Source organism: Acomys russatus, chromosome 28 (genome assembly GCF_903995435.1).
Source record: "Acomys russatus chromosome 28, mAcoRus1.1, whole genome shotgun sequence".
Taxonomy (NCBI): Eukaryota; Metazoa; Chordata; class Mammalia; order Rodentia; family Muridae; genus Acomys; species Acomys russatus.
Genome location: NC_067164.1, coordinates 31,616,793 through 31,637,266, shown reverse-complemented (window position 1 = coordinate 31,637,266; position 20,474 = coordinate 31,616,793). Strand labels below are relative to the sequence as shown.

The following is a 20,474-nucleotide window of genomic DNA, read 5'->3' as shown; positions in this document are numbered from 1 at the left end:
CAACAATAATAACAATAAAACCCAAAAAATTTTGTAGATATCAGTCTTAATCTTATACCTTATTCTCCGTAAACCTGAATGGGTTTTTTTGCCATAATTCTTAAGACACCTATAGATTAGCTAATGGCACATTTGTCTTAAAACACCAGTGTAGTTTAGTTTACTGACTTCTATTAGAAAAGAAAGATACTATTTAACATTTTCATGTTGCAAATGTTTACACTATCATAAAAATGTTAAGAATACAGAATTTTTTTTAAAAAATGGATTTGTACATCTTTAATCTGTAACTTACTATTTGTGACAATATAATTTGGGGATAACTTCACATATACAGACTATCATAATTTAATCACAGTAATGTTCTATTTTATTCAAATCATCACAGAATTCTCTTTTATATATCGAAATGTAATATGTTTTCTCCTTAGGAACCGTCTCTTTTTGCTGTTGCCAAATTGTTAGAAACTGGACTAGTTAATATGCACAGAATAGAAATTTTGTGGAGACCTCTAACTGGCCATCTACTTGAGGTGAATTGTCTTTCTTAAAATACGATAATTTTACTGATAAAATCATGTACATTGAGCTTATGATTCAACATAATGACAGGTTAACTTTTCCCTCAGGCCCTTCCTCACCCAGTGTGTTTTTTCAGAGGACTAAAGTTGTGCGGTTACCAGCTTGGGGAAGGGTTTATCAAGTAAAAAAATGGGTGCATCTTTAACTTGTAAAATAGTGGTGATCTCAGCTGTCTGTGGGGCTCTCTTTCCTTTGATCATAGTCTCTCTTGTCTCAGCTCAATTAGGCAGTCCTGGAATTCTCAAGCAGTTTGGGATGAGAGGGGTTACACATGCAGCTTGTCCACAGCTTTGCTACAGTGGAGGTAGCTACGCGAGAGGAAAGCTGATGTGCTGCTACTACATCCCACATAGTGAGACTGAGAGTGGTTTTGTCTGGATACATCTCTTGTTGAGCTTGAGGTGCCTTGATAATTAGCTGGTATTTAACTCCAGCTGCTTCTGCTGCTGCATATGTTTGTGTAGTTTGGAGACTATGGCCATTTAATGTCATTTTAGAAACCTGAGCTATTATTCTTTCTGAGATTTTACCCATTTGTTGGTATTAATTTCCCAATAAAGGATTTGTGCAGACTTGTTTATGACTAAAGCATCCTATCAGGAGAGAGTGGGCTCAGGATAGTGTTGTATAAACTGAACCATCTACTCAAATGCTGAAGCCCTCGGTTCGAGGCCTAGCACCAATGTGAGAACAGGAACAACAAAATAACCCCTAGGATGAGCGAGCTTTGTCTCCTCTGTGCCGTAGTCCTTCAGTTGTGGACTCCTTCCTTTCCTGTGATGTGTCTCTGTTTCATCTTTTGTCTTTTCTCTTTCCTCTCTTGCCTCCCTGGCCTTTATTCAGAAGGTAAGCTTCAGAAGATTGTTGGATATAATTTTTATTTTACTCTTAATAGATATTTTTAAGTTGTAAAACAAAAGTTGTAGTACAGCTTTAATTTTTCTGTTCTTGGTTTAATGTGTGTTTCTTACCTTATGTATACAACTGAGTCTGTTTTAATTTTAATCAGTGTATCTTCTTCAGGTTTGCCAGCATCCAAACTCGCGGATGAGAGAGTGGGGAGCAGAAGCTTTGACGTCACTCATTAAGGCAGGACTGACATTTAACCATGAACCTCCACTTTCACAGAACCAGGTAAACTGTGTTTAATGCCCACTCTCAGACGTGACTTTATGTTACTGTCACCTCATGGTACTCTAGTATAAATCTTGTGTTGTGAGGCAGTGCCTTACATAGCACAGGCTGGCCTCGCTTTATATAGCCAAGGATGACCTGGGATTCTCAGGCCTCCTGCACTCACTGCCCAAGTGCTGGGATGTTAAGGTGTGTGCCACCAAGCCAATGTCTAAAACAGACTTCTTAAATTAATATTCTATTTTATATGTAGGCTGAGGATCACTCATTAGTGCCAGAAGAGTTTTAGTGCGGTCTTCATAAAGAACATTTAAATGCTGCTGAATTAGGTTAGCAAGTTTCCCGGAACTGGTCTTGTCATCTGCAGCTTGCCCTCCCCCTTCATGAAGTGCTAACGCTGCATTCTCGGGCTTCCTCTGCCCTCTCCGACCCTTTTCTCTCACTGCTTTACACAGGGACAAAGCAAGTGTAGAAGCATCAATCACAATCGAGTAGGTTTGGTGTGTATGGTATGTGTGTGGGCGCTGGCTCCCGTGTCATGTGGAGGCCTTAGGGCAACACTGGGTGCCTTCCTCTAGCACTGTTCACTTTGCTTTTTCAGACAGAGTCTCTTAGTGAATCTGGAGCTCCCCTGTCAGCTGGACTGCTCTGCTTGCCCTACAGTACTGGGGTTGCTGTACCTGCCTTTTATGTGGGTGCTGGGGGATCTGACCAAGCTTTTGCCCACTTAGCCACCTCCCAGCTCCAACAAAATAGATTTTATTTTAAAATAATTTTATCACTTTATACTTTCAGAATTTTCTTTTGTACTTAGGTTTTGTCTTTTCTTTGACATTCACATATATTTTATAGGTTTTTAAAAAAGTTTACTGATGTTTCACAGTTTCAAGACTAAGCAAAGCTGAAGTGTCTAACAGCCGTTACCAATTCCCTTTACTATCTTACTGTCTTGTAAGTGTGTTCTATACAGGAATTCAGTGCTGTTGTTGACTATAATTAGAACAGGACAATCAGCAGCTCAGAGACGAGACCTCTGCTCTTGCGGAGCTTGCTTTTTGGTGATTTCTCTTTTTTCTCTGCTACAGCTTGAAGGGTTTGTTTTGCTTGTTTCTTCTTCTGATGAGTGCTGGGGCCTGACGCCATGGCCTTGTGCTGCAGGCTGTTAGTGCTCTAACACTCAGTGGCGTCCACTGCTCTTGAAGTTCGACCACAGGGTCTTGCTGTAGAGCCCTGGCTGGCCTCAGGCTTTCAGTCTGCCTGCCTTTGCCTCCCGAGTATTGAAATATGGACACATGCCGCCAAACCTGGCTCTGGTTTAACCCTTTCAAAATATATAAACTCATGGCTGACAATTGGCTCAATGGGTGAAGGGGATTGCCGTCCAGTCTGACTACCTGGGTTCAGTCCCCAGGACCCACACGGTGAGACTGACTCACCTCCACATGTGTGCTGTGACCTCCATCGTAAACACTAAATAAGTAGTAATAAAAAATGTAGACTTGTTTTCTCTTCACTTTAATATCAGTATCTTCTTAGCACCCAGTCACAGTGAAAGTTTGAAAATATTTGTTTAGTAAATCAACCACATACAATAAAATTTGTAGAGAAGATGATTAAAATGAAGAGCTTTTAAATGCCGAAAAGGACCCATCAGACTGCTTTTTCCCCCAACAAATTTTGTGGCTTTTTGTCATCTATGCTAATAATAATAATTGTTATTAAAATATATAATTTCAAGCTTTAATAGCTTTTATTATAGCACACTTGATAGCTTTACATTGAACTACGTGCTATACATTAACAGAGCAAGTGAAAGATGACACTAGATACTGGGAACTGGTGTCTTTTCCTCAGCTGCAGCTGAAGATGCATCTCCTTTGGTGAGGTCCATTTCTCTTGGGTCTGGGTAGTAAGGCACTCCACCTGACCCTGGAGGTGTACGTGTTGAAGACAGGTTTAAAGCAGAGAAGTGACAAAGCTCTGAAGATTGCTGCTAGAGAAGCCATATTCTGTGCTCTTCACTAGAAAACTTTCTGTTTACTACGATACTGCAAATGGAGGTGAATCTGACCCTCAAAAGGAACAGCAGAGAAGGGTGGAGCACTCTGTCATCACAGCTCTTGGGAACCTGAGGCACAGGGTCACTTGAGCCCAAGACTTCTAGACCAACCTGGGCCTCATGGAGATGGTACCTGCACTGAAGCCGTCTGTCCTTCTGGACTTCTTTTCCTAATTAGCTTCTTGTCCGCTTTCTAGAGACTTCAGCTGCTCTTACTGAACCCATTAAAAGAGATGTCCAACGCTAACCATCCAGACATCCGGCTGAAGCAGCTGGAGTGTGTGCTGCAGATCCTGCAGAGTCAGGGGGACAGTCTCGGGCCTGGGTGGCCATTGGTTCTTGGAGTTATGGGAGCGATCAGAAGCGAGCAAGGGTAAGCGTCTGCAGTAGAGACCCAGCCTGCAGCAGAGTGAGAAGGGCACCACCCTAAAGCCCTGTAGGGAGAGTTTATTTCTGCCTTTCTGCTCATGTCCAAGCTCTGTCTGCCTAGTTCTCACCATACCTATGTGGAAGCTCAACTTTCAACTATGGCTTTGCTTTTAAAGGGATAGAAGATTTGCTGTTTTGTGCCATTTATATTAGAATATAAGATCTTATTATAAGATAAATAAACCAAGTTAACATTTTATAATGTATCTAAAGAACCCTTTATATTAGGAAGCCTTAAGAAATTGCTTTAAAATGTCATTACTCATTTGTTTCTTAAACATTTATTCTGTGCTTAGTGTATACCAAATACTGGTTTTTTTTTTTTTTTTTTTTTTGGCTGTTCTGGGTACACAACAACCAACCAGCCACTCCCATAGAAGGAGAGCACAAGTAAGGAAGTACTTTACTGTACACAGCATTCCAGTCGTAAGGGGTGGGGCAGACCATGTGACCTCATGTGTTTTTTAAGCTGCTTGTATTTACCTTGAGTATACTTGGTAGGCATTTGAGGATTTTACACAAGGGAGAGATGTAATCAGATGTGCATTTGACAGATCCTACTGTGACAGGAGCACAAGAGGAGAGCAGGAAATATGCAAGTGTCGACAAGTGCTTTCTTAGAAGTAAGAGATTGACTCTGGGGACAAGGGGGAGATGCAGTCTAGAGTGACCCTCACAATTCTGACTCAGGTACATTGTGAGTGGTGGTGAGACCATTAGATGCATAGGGAATACAGAAGGAAGAGCACATTAGAATGTGATTCAGAAGTTTACTTAGTTTAGGATAGACCATCAGTGAAGCTATTTAGCAGGTACCAAATATACTTGTCTGAAATTCTACAATATCACGTACACAGTCTTCTTTTAGTGACAAGTATAGTTGAATTTTATATTAAAACTAAATGAGAGACACATGGGAGAACAGCAAAATAAAAGGATCCAGAGGGTCCTAGAAATCTACAAGTAGAACAATATGATAGGCAGATTTGGGCCCAGGGGTCCCGCTCAAACTAAGGCACCAGCCAAGGACAATACAGGAGGTAAACTTTAAACCCCTTCCCAGATCTAGCCAATGGTCAGAATATTCTCCACAGTTGAGTGGAGAGTGTGATACGACTTTCTCACGTACTCTGGTGCCTCACATTTGACCATGTCCCCTGGAGGGGGAGACCTGGTGGCACTCAGAGGAAGGACAGCAAGTAGCCAAGAAGAGACTTGATACCCTATGAGAATATATAGGGGGACATAATCCCCCTCAGGAACAGTCATAGGGGAGGGGAATAATGGGAAAATGGGGGGGGGGAGGAATGGGAGGATACAAGGGATGGGATAAACATTGAGATGTAACAAGAATAAATTAATAAAAAAAAAAACTATTGAGAAAATTAATGATATTATTAGAGAAAATTAATGTTTAAATATTTTTAATAGTAAATTTCCTTAAATATTATAACATATTGAGATTAATAAGGCAAAAAAGACCAATTTACATCAAGTTGAAGTTGATTTTCTCAACTCACAACACAAAGTAGGATATGTTTTGTAAGGATGAAATGAATGTACTGAGCACTTAGGAATCTGTAACATAGTGAAAACTTGAGAATAGTTATTATTAGTAGTTATTATTTCCCCTTACATTATTTACCATTTGTTCTAGTTTACTTTCTATTGCTGTGATAAACATATGACCGAAGTATCTTGAGTGTTTATGTTGCTTACGCAGCCCAGTCATAGTTCACCGTGAAGGGAAGTCAAGGTGGGAACTACGGCAGAACCCATGCTTACCGACGCTGCTTACCGGCTCGCTTTCCATGGATTGCTCAGTTTGCTTTCTTTTAAAACCCAGGGCCCGCTGCCCAGGAGTGACACCACCCACATTGGCAGGGCCCTCCCACATCAATCATCAGTCAAGAAAGTGCCCTACTGACTTACCTCCAGGCCAGCTCATAGAGGCAGCCCCTCCATCAGTTAAGGTTCTCGGTGTGTCAGGGTGACAGAAGAGCTAGCCAGAACACTAAACGCATGCTCCAAGACCATAGGCTTCTTATTTTCTTATGAAGTTTACAATTGTACTTTTCTCACAGAATAGGTCTGTAATTGTTTTTATGTTTTTAAAGACATGTTGTATAGATACAAAAAACAGCAACAAAAGAGGCACCCATACACAGTTACCAAGGAAACGGTTTCTGCTAGGCGCCACATAAGATAGACTTGGTGCAGCAGGCAGAAAATGAGCCGTGGCAGTTTCACCTTGTACGTTGTCACAGGGGTTCTTTTGTTAGTTGGTGCATGGTGCTAACACTTATTTAAAGGCTACTTTCTTTTCAGACAGTCTTACTACGTAGCTCTGGCTGGCTAACCAGGCTGGCTTCGGACTCACAGAGGTTCGCTTGCCTCTGCCTCCCCAGTGCTGGGATTGGGTCTAATCTTATTTGTTGGTATTGCCAAACTCCCTTTGCTTTTGTTTATTTGAGAAAACACAACTACTTTTTACATTTGTGTGGTCATTGAGGTGCTGTGCAACCAGGAAGTGCTTCTCTGCTAGAATTGTAAGTAAAAGTTAGCTTGGTTCAGATTGCTGTGAGGTTCTCTCTCGCCTTTTTTCTAAATGCACGTTACCTGTTTCTTTTGTGTTTTCAGAGAGTCGCTGATAAGAACTGCCTTTCAGTGTCTTCAGTTGGTTGTGACAGATTTTCTACCAACAATGCCTTGTTCTTGCCTACAGATTGTTGTAGATGTTGCAGGTAGCTTTGGACTTCATAACCAAGAACTTAATATTAGTTTAACTTCAATAGGTTTATTGGTAAGTACCATTGCTTTTCTTATGGTAATCCTTTTTAAATGATTGTTACATAGTTAGCAGTGAATACTCACTAATACAGGCTAGACTCTGGAAATTTTTACTGACTTTTAAGTCCCAAACATATCCTCCATGAAGAATGAAGTAATTTAGGGCACAATCTGTTAGTAGCAGGACACGTGAAACAGTTTTGATACCCTGACCTTTAAAGTTTGAGTTCTGCCAAGTTATTTATGAGGAGAGAACTTACTGAAACAATAATAGTAAATACATAAAAGGAGAGTCGGGGTTGGCGTTAATAACATTCCCCTAGACTATTCCGTAGCAGAGCCTTATTTACAGTTTGCATACACCTGTAGTCTGTCAGCAGTACTGTGAGGCACAGGAGCAGTACAGTATAGTGGAAAGCTGACTACAGCCTGTGTGGTTAGTTGTTTAGCTTTTGTTGATTGTCCAGTTATTGACACTCAAATCTGACTTTACACATCTTAATGTAGATGTGCCACGTTAAGAGTATTGTAAGAGTTTCACATGCATCAAAGGAGAACGGCCCCATATCTGTAGTGAGCTTAGAGGGCTGAGCTGCCATCCTTCTCATAAGCTAATTAAGCATTATTTGAAGCACTTACTTAGACTCTCCCAAGTGTTCCTGACTCAGAAGTTCCATAAAATTGAACTTTAAATTTCTCACACAAAGTAGGTAAGTTGAAACATGTGGCCGGGGAAGGCTGTAATCTGCCACACACTAACCTGCGTGTAGCGAGCACCTGGTTAATTCAGGGTTCAGTCATCCCTAGACATGCCTTGTTTACTTCGTGTTGATGCTCGCCATGTTGGAACTACTGCATTGCCATCACTGGACACTCAGTATTAAGTCGCACAGTTCATTGTCACTGAGAATAAAGGCTTTGGTATATGTGAAGACAGTAACTGCACTTTTTGTATGAAATCATAAAGTATTAAGTGACACTAAGAAATTATTTTGTTATGGTATGACATATTGTTATAGTTAAGAATTATAATGACTAGGTACTATGTATATCAACACTTGGAAATTCATTATTATTTCTATATATTTGAAATTTTTCATAATAAAAAGTACAGTACAATAAAAGTTAAAGATAAGACAAAATAAGTAGCTGTTTTTTCTTGAAATTATAGACATTGATGAGGGAAATGCTTATATTGAATCTATTCTGAAGTTTAAAACTAAATTTGTAAATGAAATTATATTTTTATATGTTTCTTTTTAGTGGAATATTTCAGATTATTTTTTCCAAAGAGGGGAAACTATTGAAAAAGAGTTAAATAAAGAAGAGGCTGTTCAGCAGAAGCAGGCAGAAGAAAAAGGGGTGTCTCTGAATAGGCCGTTCCACCCTGCACCCCCATTTGATTGCTTATGGTTATGTCTTTATGCAAAACTGGGGGAGCTTTGTGTGGACCCCCGCCCTGCAGTGAGGAAGAGTGCGGGGCAGACACTGTTCTCTACAATCGGTGCACATGGAACCTTGCTGCAGCACTCAACCTGGCACACTGTCATTTGGAAGGTACTGGAAGACGGTTTGGGCTGTTAGTTGATGTATGTTCTTACAATATGCATTTAACATTGTTAAATGTGTTGACTTTGAAAAGAATCATTCCCGTGTATTTTTTTATTTGGTAAAACAAAATCATTGGCCTTGTCCTTTTTAAATCATAGTACACATAGAATAAATTAAATTTTAAGATTAATTTTTTCATTACTTTTACTGTGTGTGTGTGTACACATACAGTACAGGTGTACAGGTGAGAGGCACACAGAGGAGCACACAGGGACTCATAGAGGCTTAAAGGCTTCTGTCTCCATTCCCTTGCCCACTCTCTGTTCTTTTTGGTAAGCCAGAGAAGGTCTCACTAGTTCCTTAAAGCCGCCTCCTCCTCCTCCTTCTCCTCTTCCTCCTTCTCCTCCTCCTCCACTGGCTCTTTCCTCTTTTTTCCTGTTTTTCTTTCCTTCCTTTCTTGTGGCTGTGCTGGGAATTGAACCCAGGATCTTGTGCCTAATGTTTTTCTTTTTTCTTTTTTTTCTTGTTGTTGTTGGATTTTTTTGTGGGGGGGGGGTGAGGTTGGGCGTTTCCAGACAGGGTTTCCCTGTGTAGCCTTGGCTGTCCTAGAACTCTCTTTGTAGACCAGGCTGGCCTCGAACTCACAGAGATCCACCTGCCTCTGCTCCCGAGTGCTGGGGTTAAAGGTATGCACCACCATGCCCAGCTGGGTGCTTAACATTATTACATCTTCTTTTTTAAGTTTTCTGTTTCATAAACACAGCTATTCTGTTCAGTGCCCCCTCATTTGTTCTTATTTTCTTTTAATTGTAAAAACTCCTGAAATTCTAACCAATTTTTGCTTTCTGGTTGTTTTTCCAACACCTCATTTAGTCCTAAGCGCAATCTGGACATCTCCATAGTAACACTCTCTGCCTGGACCTGCATCCTTATCTCAGGTGTCATCCCAGAGGTTTCCCACTGGTGACAAGTCCTGGCTAAAGCTGTGTCCAGTTAACGTCCTTTTTCCTGTGACCTTAAGGATAAGTTTAAGAACGCACAGTGGCCTCTTTCAGGCCACGTCTTTACTTTATGTGGATTAATGACATTGTTACATAACTCTGTAATGTCTTTACTTTATGTGGATTAATAACATTGTTACATAACTCTGTAACTTCTAGTTTTCTTTGCCAGTACTTAAGTCATAAGTACTTTTTATATGACCTTGAAAATAAATATTTAGGTACTCTTTCATCTATTGGACCGAGTTCGGGAATCTTCTACGACTGCAGACAAAGAAAAGATTGAGTCTGGAGGTGGAAATATTTTAATTCATCACTCAAGAGACACGGCAGAGAAGCAATGGGCTGAGACGTGGGTGTTGACGCTCGCCGGAGTAGCAAGAATCTTCAATACCAGGAGATACTTACTGCAGCCTCTAGGTAGATAACCACTTTCTTTTTTGATTATACAAATAAGTTGTGTTCAAAGAAACTTGGAAGATACATAGAAAATTCCTTGGGAATTAATATACAGTACTGCCTCTCAAGAATAGTCAGCTTTACCTATAGCCTTTATGTGTGGTGGGTACATGTTCATTTTATTGAGGGAAAAGTAATGCCCACTTACTTTGGACCAGCCTTCAGGAGTGCAGTGCTGAGCAGAATACATGCACTGTTGAGCTTGAGCGAAGAGCCATAAATAGACCCATAAGTGAAAAATGGCTACAGTGATGAATGCCACAAAGAAAATTAGTGCATTGTGAGCTTAGAGTAGATTGGTGAAGCCTCTATTGGCAGCCTGAGAGGATTTACCTGAGGAATGCAGGTAGGTAAGAGTTCATCAGGCCAGGGTGCAGTGAAGTGAGGATAGGCTTAGAGGGAAAAGACTGGAGGAGGAACGAATGGAGAGGACCCGAGCATGCTTGACGCTCTGAAACGGAAGTAAAGAGTGGTGTGGCTCTTGAGGAGGGTCAGGTGTCGTAAGAGGCCAGGCTGTGTTAAATGTCTTCAGAGCTTGGGACCTCGTCCTAACAGCAAGTTAAAGAAAAACAAAACTGCTGAAAAGTTTTTCAGACTTTTGTTCAAAAAGACCACTCTGGTTGCAGGGGGGAGGGGAGAAAGGGGCCCGGCCGGCATGGCAGACTGATAAGGAAGCTGTTACTGGAAATTAGTGGTTCTCAAGCATGACCAAGCTTATAGCTAATTCCATAGAGGACAAGGTCATTCTGAGACTTTCATTGTTGCCCTGGGGGAGATGAATGCTACTGCCCCCTGGAGTGTAGGGGCAAGGGATGACGCTAGACATCCTAGAGTGTACAAGACAGCGCCCAGAATCAAGACCGCCTAGCTATTGATGTAGTGGGTTTGAGGCTGAGAACTCAAGGTGAGGTTCCAATGCTTTTGGTTTGGGTGGCAGTGTTAGGGGCAGTACAGAAAAATGGACAGTAAGTGGTGTGAGGGAGGTGTACACACGTGAGTGCGTGCACTTTGATGGTCAGTCGACAACAGTGGCTGTCCTGCGGTCCCTCTACCTCGTTCTCTTGAGACACACTTTCCTGCTGGACCTGGAACTCTATTTCTGCCCGACAGTGCTGAGGTTACACAGCCACGCCGAGCTCTGTACACTGGGGTAGGGGCTTGAAGACGTCTTCCTGCCTATGTAGCAAGCACTCTGAAACCGAAGCACATGCCCACTGCACCTGGTTGTTTAACTAGAAGTTAGCCTCTGCTCCTCATCCCTGCATGGCAAGCACATCACCAGATGGGCCATTTCCCAAACCTCGAGTGCTTTTGTTTTGTTTTGTTTTTGAGCCTGGGTCTTTCTAAATGGATGTCCTTAGAACTGACCCTGTAGACCAGGCTGCCTCTACCTCTCAAGTGTTCATATTAAAGGTGTGTGCCACCACACCCAGGGTATTTTTGTTTAATTTGGATTTACATATGATGGCATATACATCACGGTTAACATGTGTTCACTTTATGCCAACAGAGATGAATTGCTGAGTATTGATTTAAAATTTTAAATGAAAATATAAAGCAACTCAGGTGGCTTGGATAAGGTTTTCTAATGTGAACACAAATAAATTTGTCTTTAACAGACCCATGCACAGTATATAATTATATGTAGACATTTAGAAAGCTAACTTACTGGCTGGGTTGTTGGTATTTTTTTTCATGTTTTTTTTTTTTTAAATTGTGCGTATGTGGTGGAGAGCGCATACACATGCCATAGTACACGTTTGGACATCACAGGAGACCTTCAGGCATTAGCACTCTCCTTCCGCAATATGGACTACAGGGCAGTGCCTTTCCTCTCAGCCATTTTGCTAGCCCCTGAGTTGTGGTTTTAGTACCTTAGAACCTAATTATGTTCTTTTTAGTTCTTTGTCAGTTTAAGCAGAAAATAAAGCAACTATGCTCTAAAATGTCTAAGAAAATTCAGTCATTTTTATACTAACTGGGTTTTCCCCCTTTTCTTGATACAGGAGACTTTTCAAGAGCTTGGGATGTTCTTCTTGACCACATTCAGTCAGCTGCGCTCAGCAAAAACAATGAAGTGTCCCTGGCTGCTCTGAAAAGCTTCCAGGAAATCTTACAGATTGCATCCCCTGTCAGAGACTCCGAGAAGCCCGAGACGCCCGTGGTGAATGTGCCCGTGCCTGTCCTTATAGGAGGCATTTCGGGGCCAGGCCTAAGCAGGCCATTTGTAAGGACGGATTCCATTGGAGAAAAACTGGGAAGATACAGCTCTGAGCCGCCCGTGGTAACGGACGAGCTGGAGGACTTGAACCTCTGGTGGGCTGCCTGGAGCACCTGGTACAGGATTGGCTCTGAAAGCACAAAACCACCTGCAGCTTTTGATAAGATGACCTTCATCCCCAGCCAGCCTTTCCTTACAGCTCTGATTCAGATATTCCCAGCATTGTACCAGCACATAAAAGCCGGCTTCAACATGGACGACTTACAGAAGTTAGGAGTCATTTTGCACAGTGCCGTTTCGGTCCCCATAAGTTCAGATGCATCCCCTTTCATCCTTCCGTCGTACACTGAGGCGGTTCTGACAAGTTTACAGGAAGCTGTGCTTACAGCTTTAGATGTTCTCCAAAAGGTAATGCGATCTGAATAGCTAGCTGCATAAGAAGTAGTGAATATAGGTTTCTGGATCTTTTTTTTTATTACTATTTTGCAGCAAGTTTCAGAAGATAAATTCAGATTTTTTGAGATTGGTGTGAATAAATTTAAGATTGTCAGGATTAAAAAAATCTTATTCTTTCTGATATTTTTCCAAAAAATCACTTCAGCTGTTTTGAGTCATCAAGAAGCTGCTTGTGTCTTCTAATCCGAGTTCACTTAAATTTAATTTTGAAGTTGTTGATAGCCTATATAAGACAGAAGGGTGACCTTATACAGTGTTTTTCTTACTACAGCTTACGTGTGTTTTTAGCTGTGTGTTTGGTTCTTTACAACAATAAATCACTAAACACATCTAAAAATCATTGAATAAAGCCAGGCTGGGAAGCAACACCATATAAAAATATGGTTTTTAGATTATCAAGGAAATTGATACAAGAGTTCATAACTATCAAAGTTCTAAACAAGCACTGACAAGATGGCTGCCCTGGTTAAGGACTTGGCCAAGCCTGATTTACGGTTCCCAGGACCCACATGGCAGAATTGTTTTGCCCGCCACATACATCCATGGTACAAGCATGGATGCAAAAGCATATGGGTAAAATAAAAAGAAAAGCCAAACCAAATCCAGTGTGATAAGTCATGTGTAAGCCCAGTACATGGAGGCCTAAGGCAGGAAGGTTCTCAGGAAGGTTGAGCCCAGCCTTCTCTACAGTGTGACACTCAGGAAACAAACAGGAGCTAAAAAGGCCCACTCAGTCATCAGCCAGGACCAGAGAGAGCCAGGCTGTGCAAGGAACACGTTGTGAACAGCTCAGAATTCAACAGATATGACATTCAAAGATTGTTTGAGGGGCATGAATTTCTCAAGTGAAATCAAAGTAAGTTTTAAAAATTGTAGTAACCCCACTCTGCTTAGATTATACAAATATATCGTGTATACATTTCCCTAAAGTGAGTAAAACAGGTTTTCTATCAGAAAATGTCATTTGGAGAATTCCCAGATTCTTGAACTCTCAAAACTGCATATTCAGGCTTGCTATGTGTGTATAGAAGGTAATAATAATAATTAAAAAAAAACCAACTTACACTCTTATTTTCAAGAAAAAAAAATCCAAAATTTTACTTTTTAATAGCTCTACTTTGGCAGAAAAAGAACAAATATAATTGTTCATTATGGCTACTACGAATTTGCTCTGAGCATTGACTCTGAAAACAAAATGTAACATCATTCCAAAACTAAGTAACTAGAATCATTTTTGCATGATTTATTTATATTTCAGCTATAATGCCTGTGAATACATAGCCCAGGCATGGGGCTGGAATCAGCTGTGTGTATGAGCTGATAGCATTTACACTAAAGTTAGTCAGCTTCATCTTGACCTAATGCTGGTCTCGTGGCTGCGTTGAGGCAAATCTCAGATATGCACCTCAGCCTTCCCTGGCACTTGTCTTAACGTGCTTGACCCTTGCCTTCCATGTTAAAGAATAAAGCATATTTCATGAAAATAATTTTTAACCTGACTAAACACTTTGAGGTTGCTTTTTGCTTAGTAATTGTTTAAATAGTTGAATTCGAAGTGTCACAGGATGGCATAAGGTAGTACAGTTCTTAAGATTCTTTAGGTGAGTGAATGCATGTACAAGAAAACACTTTCGTGGGGTTTGTACTATGCATCCTAATGGTCTCATTTTGTTTCATAGGCCATCTGTGTCGGACCAGAAAACATGCAGATAATGTACCCAGCTATTTTTGACCAGCTGCTGGCATTTGTAGAGTTTTCCTGTAAGCCTCCACAGTATGGACAGCTGGAAACAAAGCATGTTGCAAATGCAAAATATAACCAGGTAGTTCACAGTTGTGCTTATTCTGGTTACCTAAGAAAAGGAAATTGTCGTTCATATGCATGTGTCTGTTGCGGAATAGAAGTATTCCCGAGAAACCATGGCTGTGGTGCTCCTGTCTGCTCTGTGTGCTCTTCTCAGAGCTTACCCTTTCCCTCCCCTTGCTTCTTCAAGAATGACAGTTCCACTGTACTTTTTTCTCTGCTGCCCTATTCTTCTATAAAGTGGGTGTAAATCCCTGAGGCTAATTTTCCCTTAAAATAGATATCTACAATGCAAGATGAAGAAATCTGTGTGTACTAAATAAGTTGTCCACTGCTGGTGTGAAATTTAGTTGGATTTTATATACATTTTCATAGCCTTGGCTGGCAAATTATATCTTTATTTTGACTTACAACGAAAGTAAATTCTGGAATGCATGTACATGCTGGTTTTCTTCACTCGCCATAAATTATAGTCATATATAGTCCGAAAAGCAGCGTTGCCATGTATTAATTTTCTCATTCTATTTGTCTTGCATCACACCGGACTCAAAATAGATCCAACTGTTTGCACCGGTGAGTTATGTTCCTCCCCTGTCCTAACCTGCTGGAGCAAGTTCAGCCCATCCCCCATCTCACTAGAGTGCTCTGTGCCCCCGTAGTTGTGGCTTGTGCCCAGTGATTTTTAGGAAGTACACATGTTTTTGAAAACCTTGCATGTAATGTGATCTGATCTAAAACCAAGGGCCTGAACTTGTAAGGAAAGGAGCTTTCTTTTCAAGACCAAAATTGTTTCCTCCAGTCCCGGTACCTCTTAACTCCTGGTGAAAACATTACTTTCTAGGCGGAATGGGTAGCCTTGAATTATGTACCATTCGCGGAAAGGTCTTTAGAAGTAGTTGTGGATTTGTACCAAAAAACGGCCTGTCATAAAGCAGTGGTGAACGAGAAAGTCCTCCAGAATATCATTAAGGTAATGTGTCTTTTTTATCTCTATACTTTTACCTGACATTATAAAATTATTGAAATTTCTCTAAGCAATATATTAGGATAAATGAAAACATTATTGATAGTGACTTTATATGAACTGTATTTGGCAAACTCAATCTTTTTAGTCTATGAGGTCTGTTGGAATAGGGTGTGGGTGGCGCAGTACTAGGGCTTGAACCAGAGCCTCACAAATGCCAGGCAGAACCCTCTCTGCTGAACTCCACCTCCAGCCTGCCATGGCTCTTCTTCCCTGGGATTGGTTACCATTCCTAAAGAGTCCTCAAGCCTAAGGCTGCTCAGCACTCAGGCTGCTCGGGGAATGAGCATCAGCTAACTGCTGCTGCAGACTCCCTTCAAAAAGGCACATAGATCATCATGTTTGGAATTTCTTTTTAAAAGATTAAACTTTTGTTCTTCATCTTAACTTCCCCTCTATTTAAAGGACAAACCTAAACCTAACTCTTATTCTAGGTTTTATATTCTTACACGATTAATTTATTGCAGTATTAGAAAAAGTACATTAAGATATTTGAGTAAAATATAAAACCCAAGGAATTTGGGGTATGAAACTTGAAAGTACTGGTATCTCAGGTTGCTAGCTTTCCCCTCACCACTTGGAAAGTATAAGCAGTACTGGCCTCTTCTGGACAGGAGATCCTTATGAAGAAGACTGCTTTCTGCTGGGACCCATGTCAGGGGAGTTGCAAAATGGCAAACTGTCTGTTCTTGACGCTTTCACTTCTCATGCAGTATTCTTATTGTGATTTTAAAGAAAGACAACTGAGGTTCAAAGGTGTTGGTGACTCTTTAATGACTCCGTGTTTAGAAGACGAGAGAGACAGTGTTAAAGCAGTATGGTCGTAGCACACATGTCACCCAGCCCTTAGGAGGCTGAGACAGGAGAATCGTGAGTTTGACTGTAACTTGAACTATATACTAAGACTCTGGTGTCCAATGTAAAGAACACGTGTAGCTTGCAGAGCTGAAGTTAGCTCCGCAGTGCCGGCCATGTTTATCATACAAAAGGCCCTGGTCTGGTTCTCAGTTCCAAGCAAAATAAAGTATATCTTTCTAAGAAGCAGTCTTTGGGGACTATGCCTAAGAATCGATCTTTCTTAATCATCTTTTCAGTGAATATACCTACACTGTTGTTTTTTTCACAGTTGTTACATGGTGTGTTTTGTTTTGAATGCAGCTATGTGTGTTTTAACCAATCCTAACTGCTTCTCTTCAGACTCTCAGGGTTCCTCTCAGTTTGAAGTATTCTTGCCCTTCTGAAAGCACATGGAAACTGGCGGTAGCTTCTCTACTCAAAGTTCTCTCCATTGGGCTGCCTGTCGCCCGGCAGCATGCCTCTTCTGGGAAGTTTGACAGCATGTGGCCAGAATTAGCTAGCACTCTTGAAGACTTCCTCTTTACTAAAAGGTCAGCTCATTGATCTAAAAGGAGGAGACTTTACAGAGATGGAAGACTGCAAAGATGTCTGCAAGTGTTGAGATGTGTGTCTTACTCTGTATCCACTGATTGGGTCATTGTGGGGCTGCCTGCACAGACAGGAGGACAGTTTATGTTACTTCTCCTTGCTGTTACCGAGTTGCCGACAGGAAGAAGTGGCTAGAGGAGGAAGGGGCTGAGTTCTGCTCACTGTGGGAGAGACTCGTGCTTGGTGCAGAGGACCTGGTGCTCAGAGTGCTTTTCAACTGCAATGTCCAAACAAAGCAAGGCTGCTAACCACCTGGCTGTAGGCAGGAAAGTGGACACTGTGCCTCTAAACTAGATGCACGGGTGCTGTGTTTACACATATAACATAAAAGAAAATAATAACTCCCTTTAAGGGTGCCAGAATGCCTCAGCCCCAATAGGAAGAGCTAATGTTGTATCACTTGACTACTGTTTGTCTCTTTTCTGTTTGTTTAGGAAATGAAATCAAGTCTTTCTTTTTTCTTTTTCAGCATACCTCCAGATAATCTCTCTATTCAAGAATTTCAAAGAAATGAAAGTATTGATGTTGAAGTAAGCAAGATTAGAAAAATTTCTTGTTTTTTTTTTATTATAGATGGAATTTGAAGATTTAAAAATTTTAATTTTAGTAGGGGAAGGGCATGTGGGGTGTGTGTGTGTGTGTGTGTGCGCGCGCGCGCGTCTCCCTGTGGGTAGCTGTATGTGGGTCAGAGGACACCTCTGTCGAGCCTTCCATTTTACATACGTTCTGTTCCTCCTGAGCCAGCTTGCCGACCTTACAGTTTTTAGCTTTGAAGTTTTGATTGGGTGAAGGACTTGGACTCTATTGTCATTTAAGTGAGATAGCAGAACTATTTTTTGGTTTTCAAGAAAGAGTTTCTCTGTGTAGCCATGGCTGTTCTGGACAGCTTGTAGACTAGGCTGGCCTTGAACTTAGAGCGCCACCTGCTTCTGCATCCCAAGAGCTGGGATTAAAGGTGTGTACTACCACCCCCCCTGTTGATAGCTGAACTTTTAAGCCAATAAATACATGATTTTCAGGTGTAGACTTGAGAGTATGGGCACTGTCATAGATCTGTAAAGTACAGCCTCTGTGACTTTACTGTTTTAAATTGTGTGTGAGCTTTTCCTTTAGAGGACAAAATAAATCATGTTAGGATAAGGTATCTGTCAAAAACGAGTGTAACTTTAACTTCTCAAAGTTTCTGGTTATACAGTACGTTTAATATTAATTTTGAATGTTTTAGCATGGGTGTGTTTCACACGCTGAGCGTTTTTCTATATATTCACAGCTGGTGAGGATCAAGACATGTTAAAACTGCAGTACAGTAAGCCTTAGCGTTGACTTTCCTCGTAGGTAAGGTGGATGAAGGAAGCAGGCTTAGTGCTTAGTCACGTTGCATAGTCCTAGTAAAACACTTATATACTTCCATCAGGGAAGTTTAATTTTTTAAAATGAAATTTAACTTTTACTCTAGAAATTCTAATTGATTGAGTGCCCTCTGCTCTAGGTGGTTCAGCTGATCAGCGTGGAGATCCTCCCGTATGCCAACCTCATCCCTAAGGCATTTGTGGGTCAGATGATGACCATGCTCAACAGGGGCTCCATCCACTCGCAGTCGTCCTCCTTCACAGGTGCCAGTTCACAGTCCTACGACGCTGGGAGGAGCAGGAAGGCCAGTGGCATGCCTGGTCCTCTCACTGCTTCACTGTAAACCGGGAGAATGGGAGGGGCAGTTTTTAGGGATGCGGTGCAGAATGTTATGTTCTCTGAGAGCAGATGCAGGTGTGTTCATACTTGTAAGTTCTGACTAAGTTACGTGGAACTTCTGGAATCTGATGAAGTTGTGTAGGTTGACAGAAGTCGTGGGTTATTATAAGGAATACAGTGTAGAAAAAAGAGGTCACTGGACCACTGAGTATGCTGGCTCTGTTAGGCAAACAGTGGCTTCCATTTGTTAAAGAACAAACAGTGTGTGCCTGTGTGTACAAGCATTATGCTAGAAAGGTACCGCATTCTTCAGAACATTATGAGGATAGGCACCACAGTAGTTAAAAAAAAAAAAAAGGTGGGGGGGGCTGTGTTTAGTTTGAGAAGACTCCCATGCCTCAGTGGGAAAGGATGTGCTTAGTGCAACTTGATGTGCCAGGGTGGGTTGGTACCCATGGGGGATCCTCCTCTGAGGGAAAAAGGCAGGGTAGTAGGGGGAGAGGGATGTGAAGGTGGGAATGGGAGGGAGGGGGGAGGGGGCTGTGATCAATCTGTAAAGTGAATAAATAAATTAATTAATGAAGAAAAAAAAAAGAAAAAGGAAAAACTCCATAGTCATAAGACTAGAGGCTAAATAATGAAGGCCATGCTCCTTTCATCACGTCATCGTATCTTAACCTGAGCTGCTATCTAAACTGTTTTGTTAGTATTCCTCTTTATTAAACCGTGTATTCAAATTTCAGATATAATTGCAACATCATAATGGGGTTTTCTTTCTGTGAGATTATACATTATATATATATACCCATTTACTATACCCATGAATAATTTGTGAAATTTTAAAGAACGTTTATACAGTTCAACCACTAGATGGCTCTCTTGCTGCTTACTTAACAAACTAGGTTTTTTCCACCTACCCCAACATTAAAAAAAAAAAAAAAAAAAAAAAAACTTGGCCTGTTAGTTTTATCAGCATGGGAATTTCAGAGAAAAATAATTAAGTGTGCTTAATTTTTATATCATACCCATATTTAAAATGCTAGGTATTTTCTAGGGCTCTGCATAAAGCGCCGCATTCCCTCAGCTTTACCTTGACATTTTCTACTAACATATATAGGAAGACATTCCATGCTAAGCTAGTTCCATGGTCACTTGGTTCTTGGCTCTTTAGCATGACTTGAGAGCCAAAGTTCACAGACTTCTAAAAGGAAGGCCAAACCAGATGAGTAAGTAAGAAAACTGAGCTTACTGGTCCATGATTCCAGTTGAATAAGAGGCCACCACCATCTCTGCCGGGGACGTGTGGAGGCAGGCAAGCATGACAGCTGGAGCAGCAAGCTGAGAACTCACATCCTGAACCCCAGACAGGAAACTGAGAATGAGCAAGAGCTAGAAGTGGGAAGAGGGAGGGAGGGAGAGATTTGAGACCTCCACCCTGAATGAGAGAGAACATGCCTGCCCCAGTCACACACTTCCTCCAGCAAGGCCACACCCCCTAAGCTTCCCCAAACAGCTCTTTACCTGGGACCAAGGGCTCAAATGGCCGTCCAGTGTTTTGTCAGTCACACGGTGTGAAGCAAAAAAGGTAAAGGAGAGAAGTGGGTACTGTGTACAGGAATTGCTTTGAGTGGTTTCATTGGAGATGGACACATTGGAACTGTTGTGAGAATCTTGACTTTTTTTTTTTAAGATTTGTTTATTTATAATGTATACAGTATTCTGCCCAAATGTGCACCTGCACACCAGAAAAGGGCACCAGATCTCATTGTGGATGGTTGTGAGCTACCATGTGGTTGCTGGGAACTGAACTCAGGACCTTTGGATGACCA

The 20,474-nt window shown here is 41.3% G+C and overlaps 1 protein-coding gene across 2 annotated transcripts in view; it reads left to right on the top strand.

Moving 5' to 3' along the window:
• Positions 1-20,474, top strand: part of Mon2 (MON2 homolog, regulator of endosome-to-Golgi trafficking) — a 70,853-nt gene that overhangs the window by 41,091 nt on the left and 9,288 nt on the right. For both annotated transcript variants that reach the window (XM_051170895.1, XM_051170894.1), the window contains 12 exons: positions 432-533; positions 1,606-1,716; positions 3,973-4,148; positions 6,845-7,007; positions 8,258-8,551; positions 9,768-9,966; positions 12,012-12,634; positions 14,362-14,505; positions 15,328-15,456; positions 16,708-16,898; positions 17,426-17,486; positions 18,446-18,569. In XM_051170895.1, the coding sequence (XP_051026852.1) occupies positions 432-533; positions 1,606-1,716; positions 3,973-4,148; positions 6,845-7,007; positions 8,258-8,551; positions 9,768-9,966; positions 12,012-12,634; positions 14,362-14,505; positions 15,328-15,456; positions 16,708-16,898; positions 17,426-17,486; positions 18,446-18,569 (2,317 nt within the window). The remainder of the gene's footprint in view (positions 1-431; positions 534-1,605; positions 1,717-3,972; positions 4,149-6,844; positions 7,008-8,257; positions 8,552-9,767; positions 9,967-12,011; positions 12,635-14,361; positions 14,506-15,327; positions 15,457-16,707; positions 16,899-17,425; positions 17,487-18,445; positions 18,570-20,474) is intronic.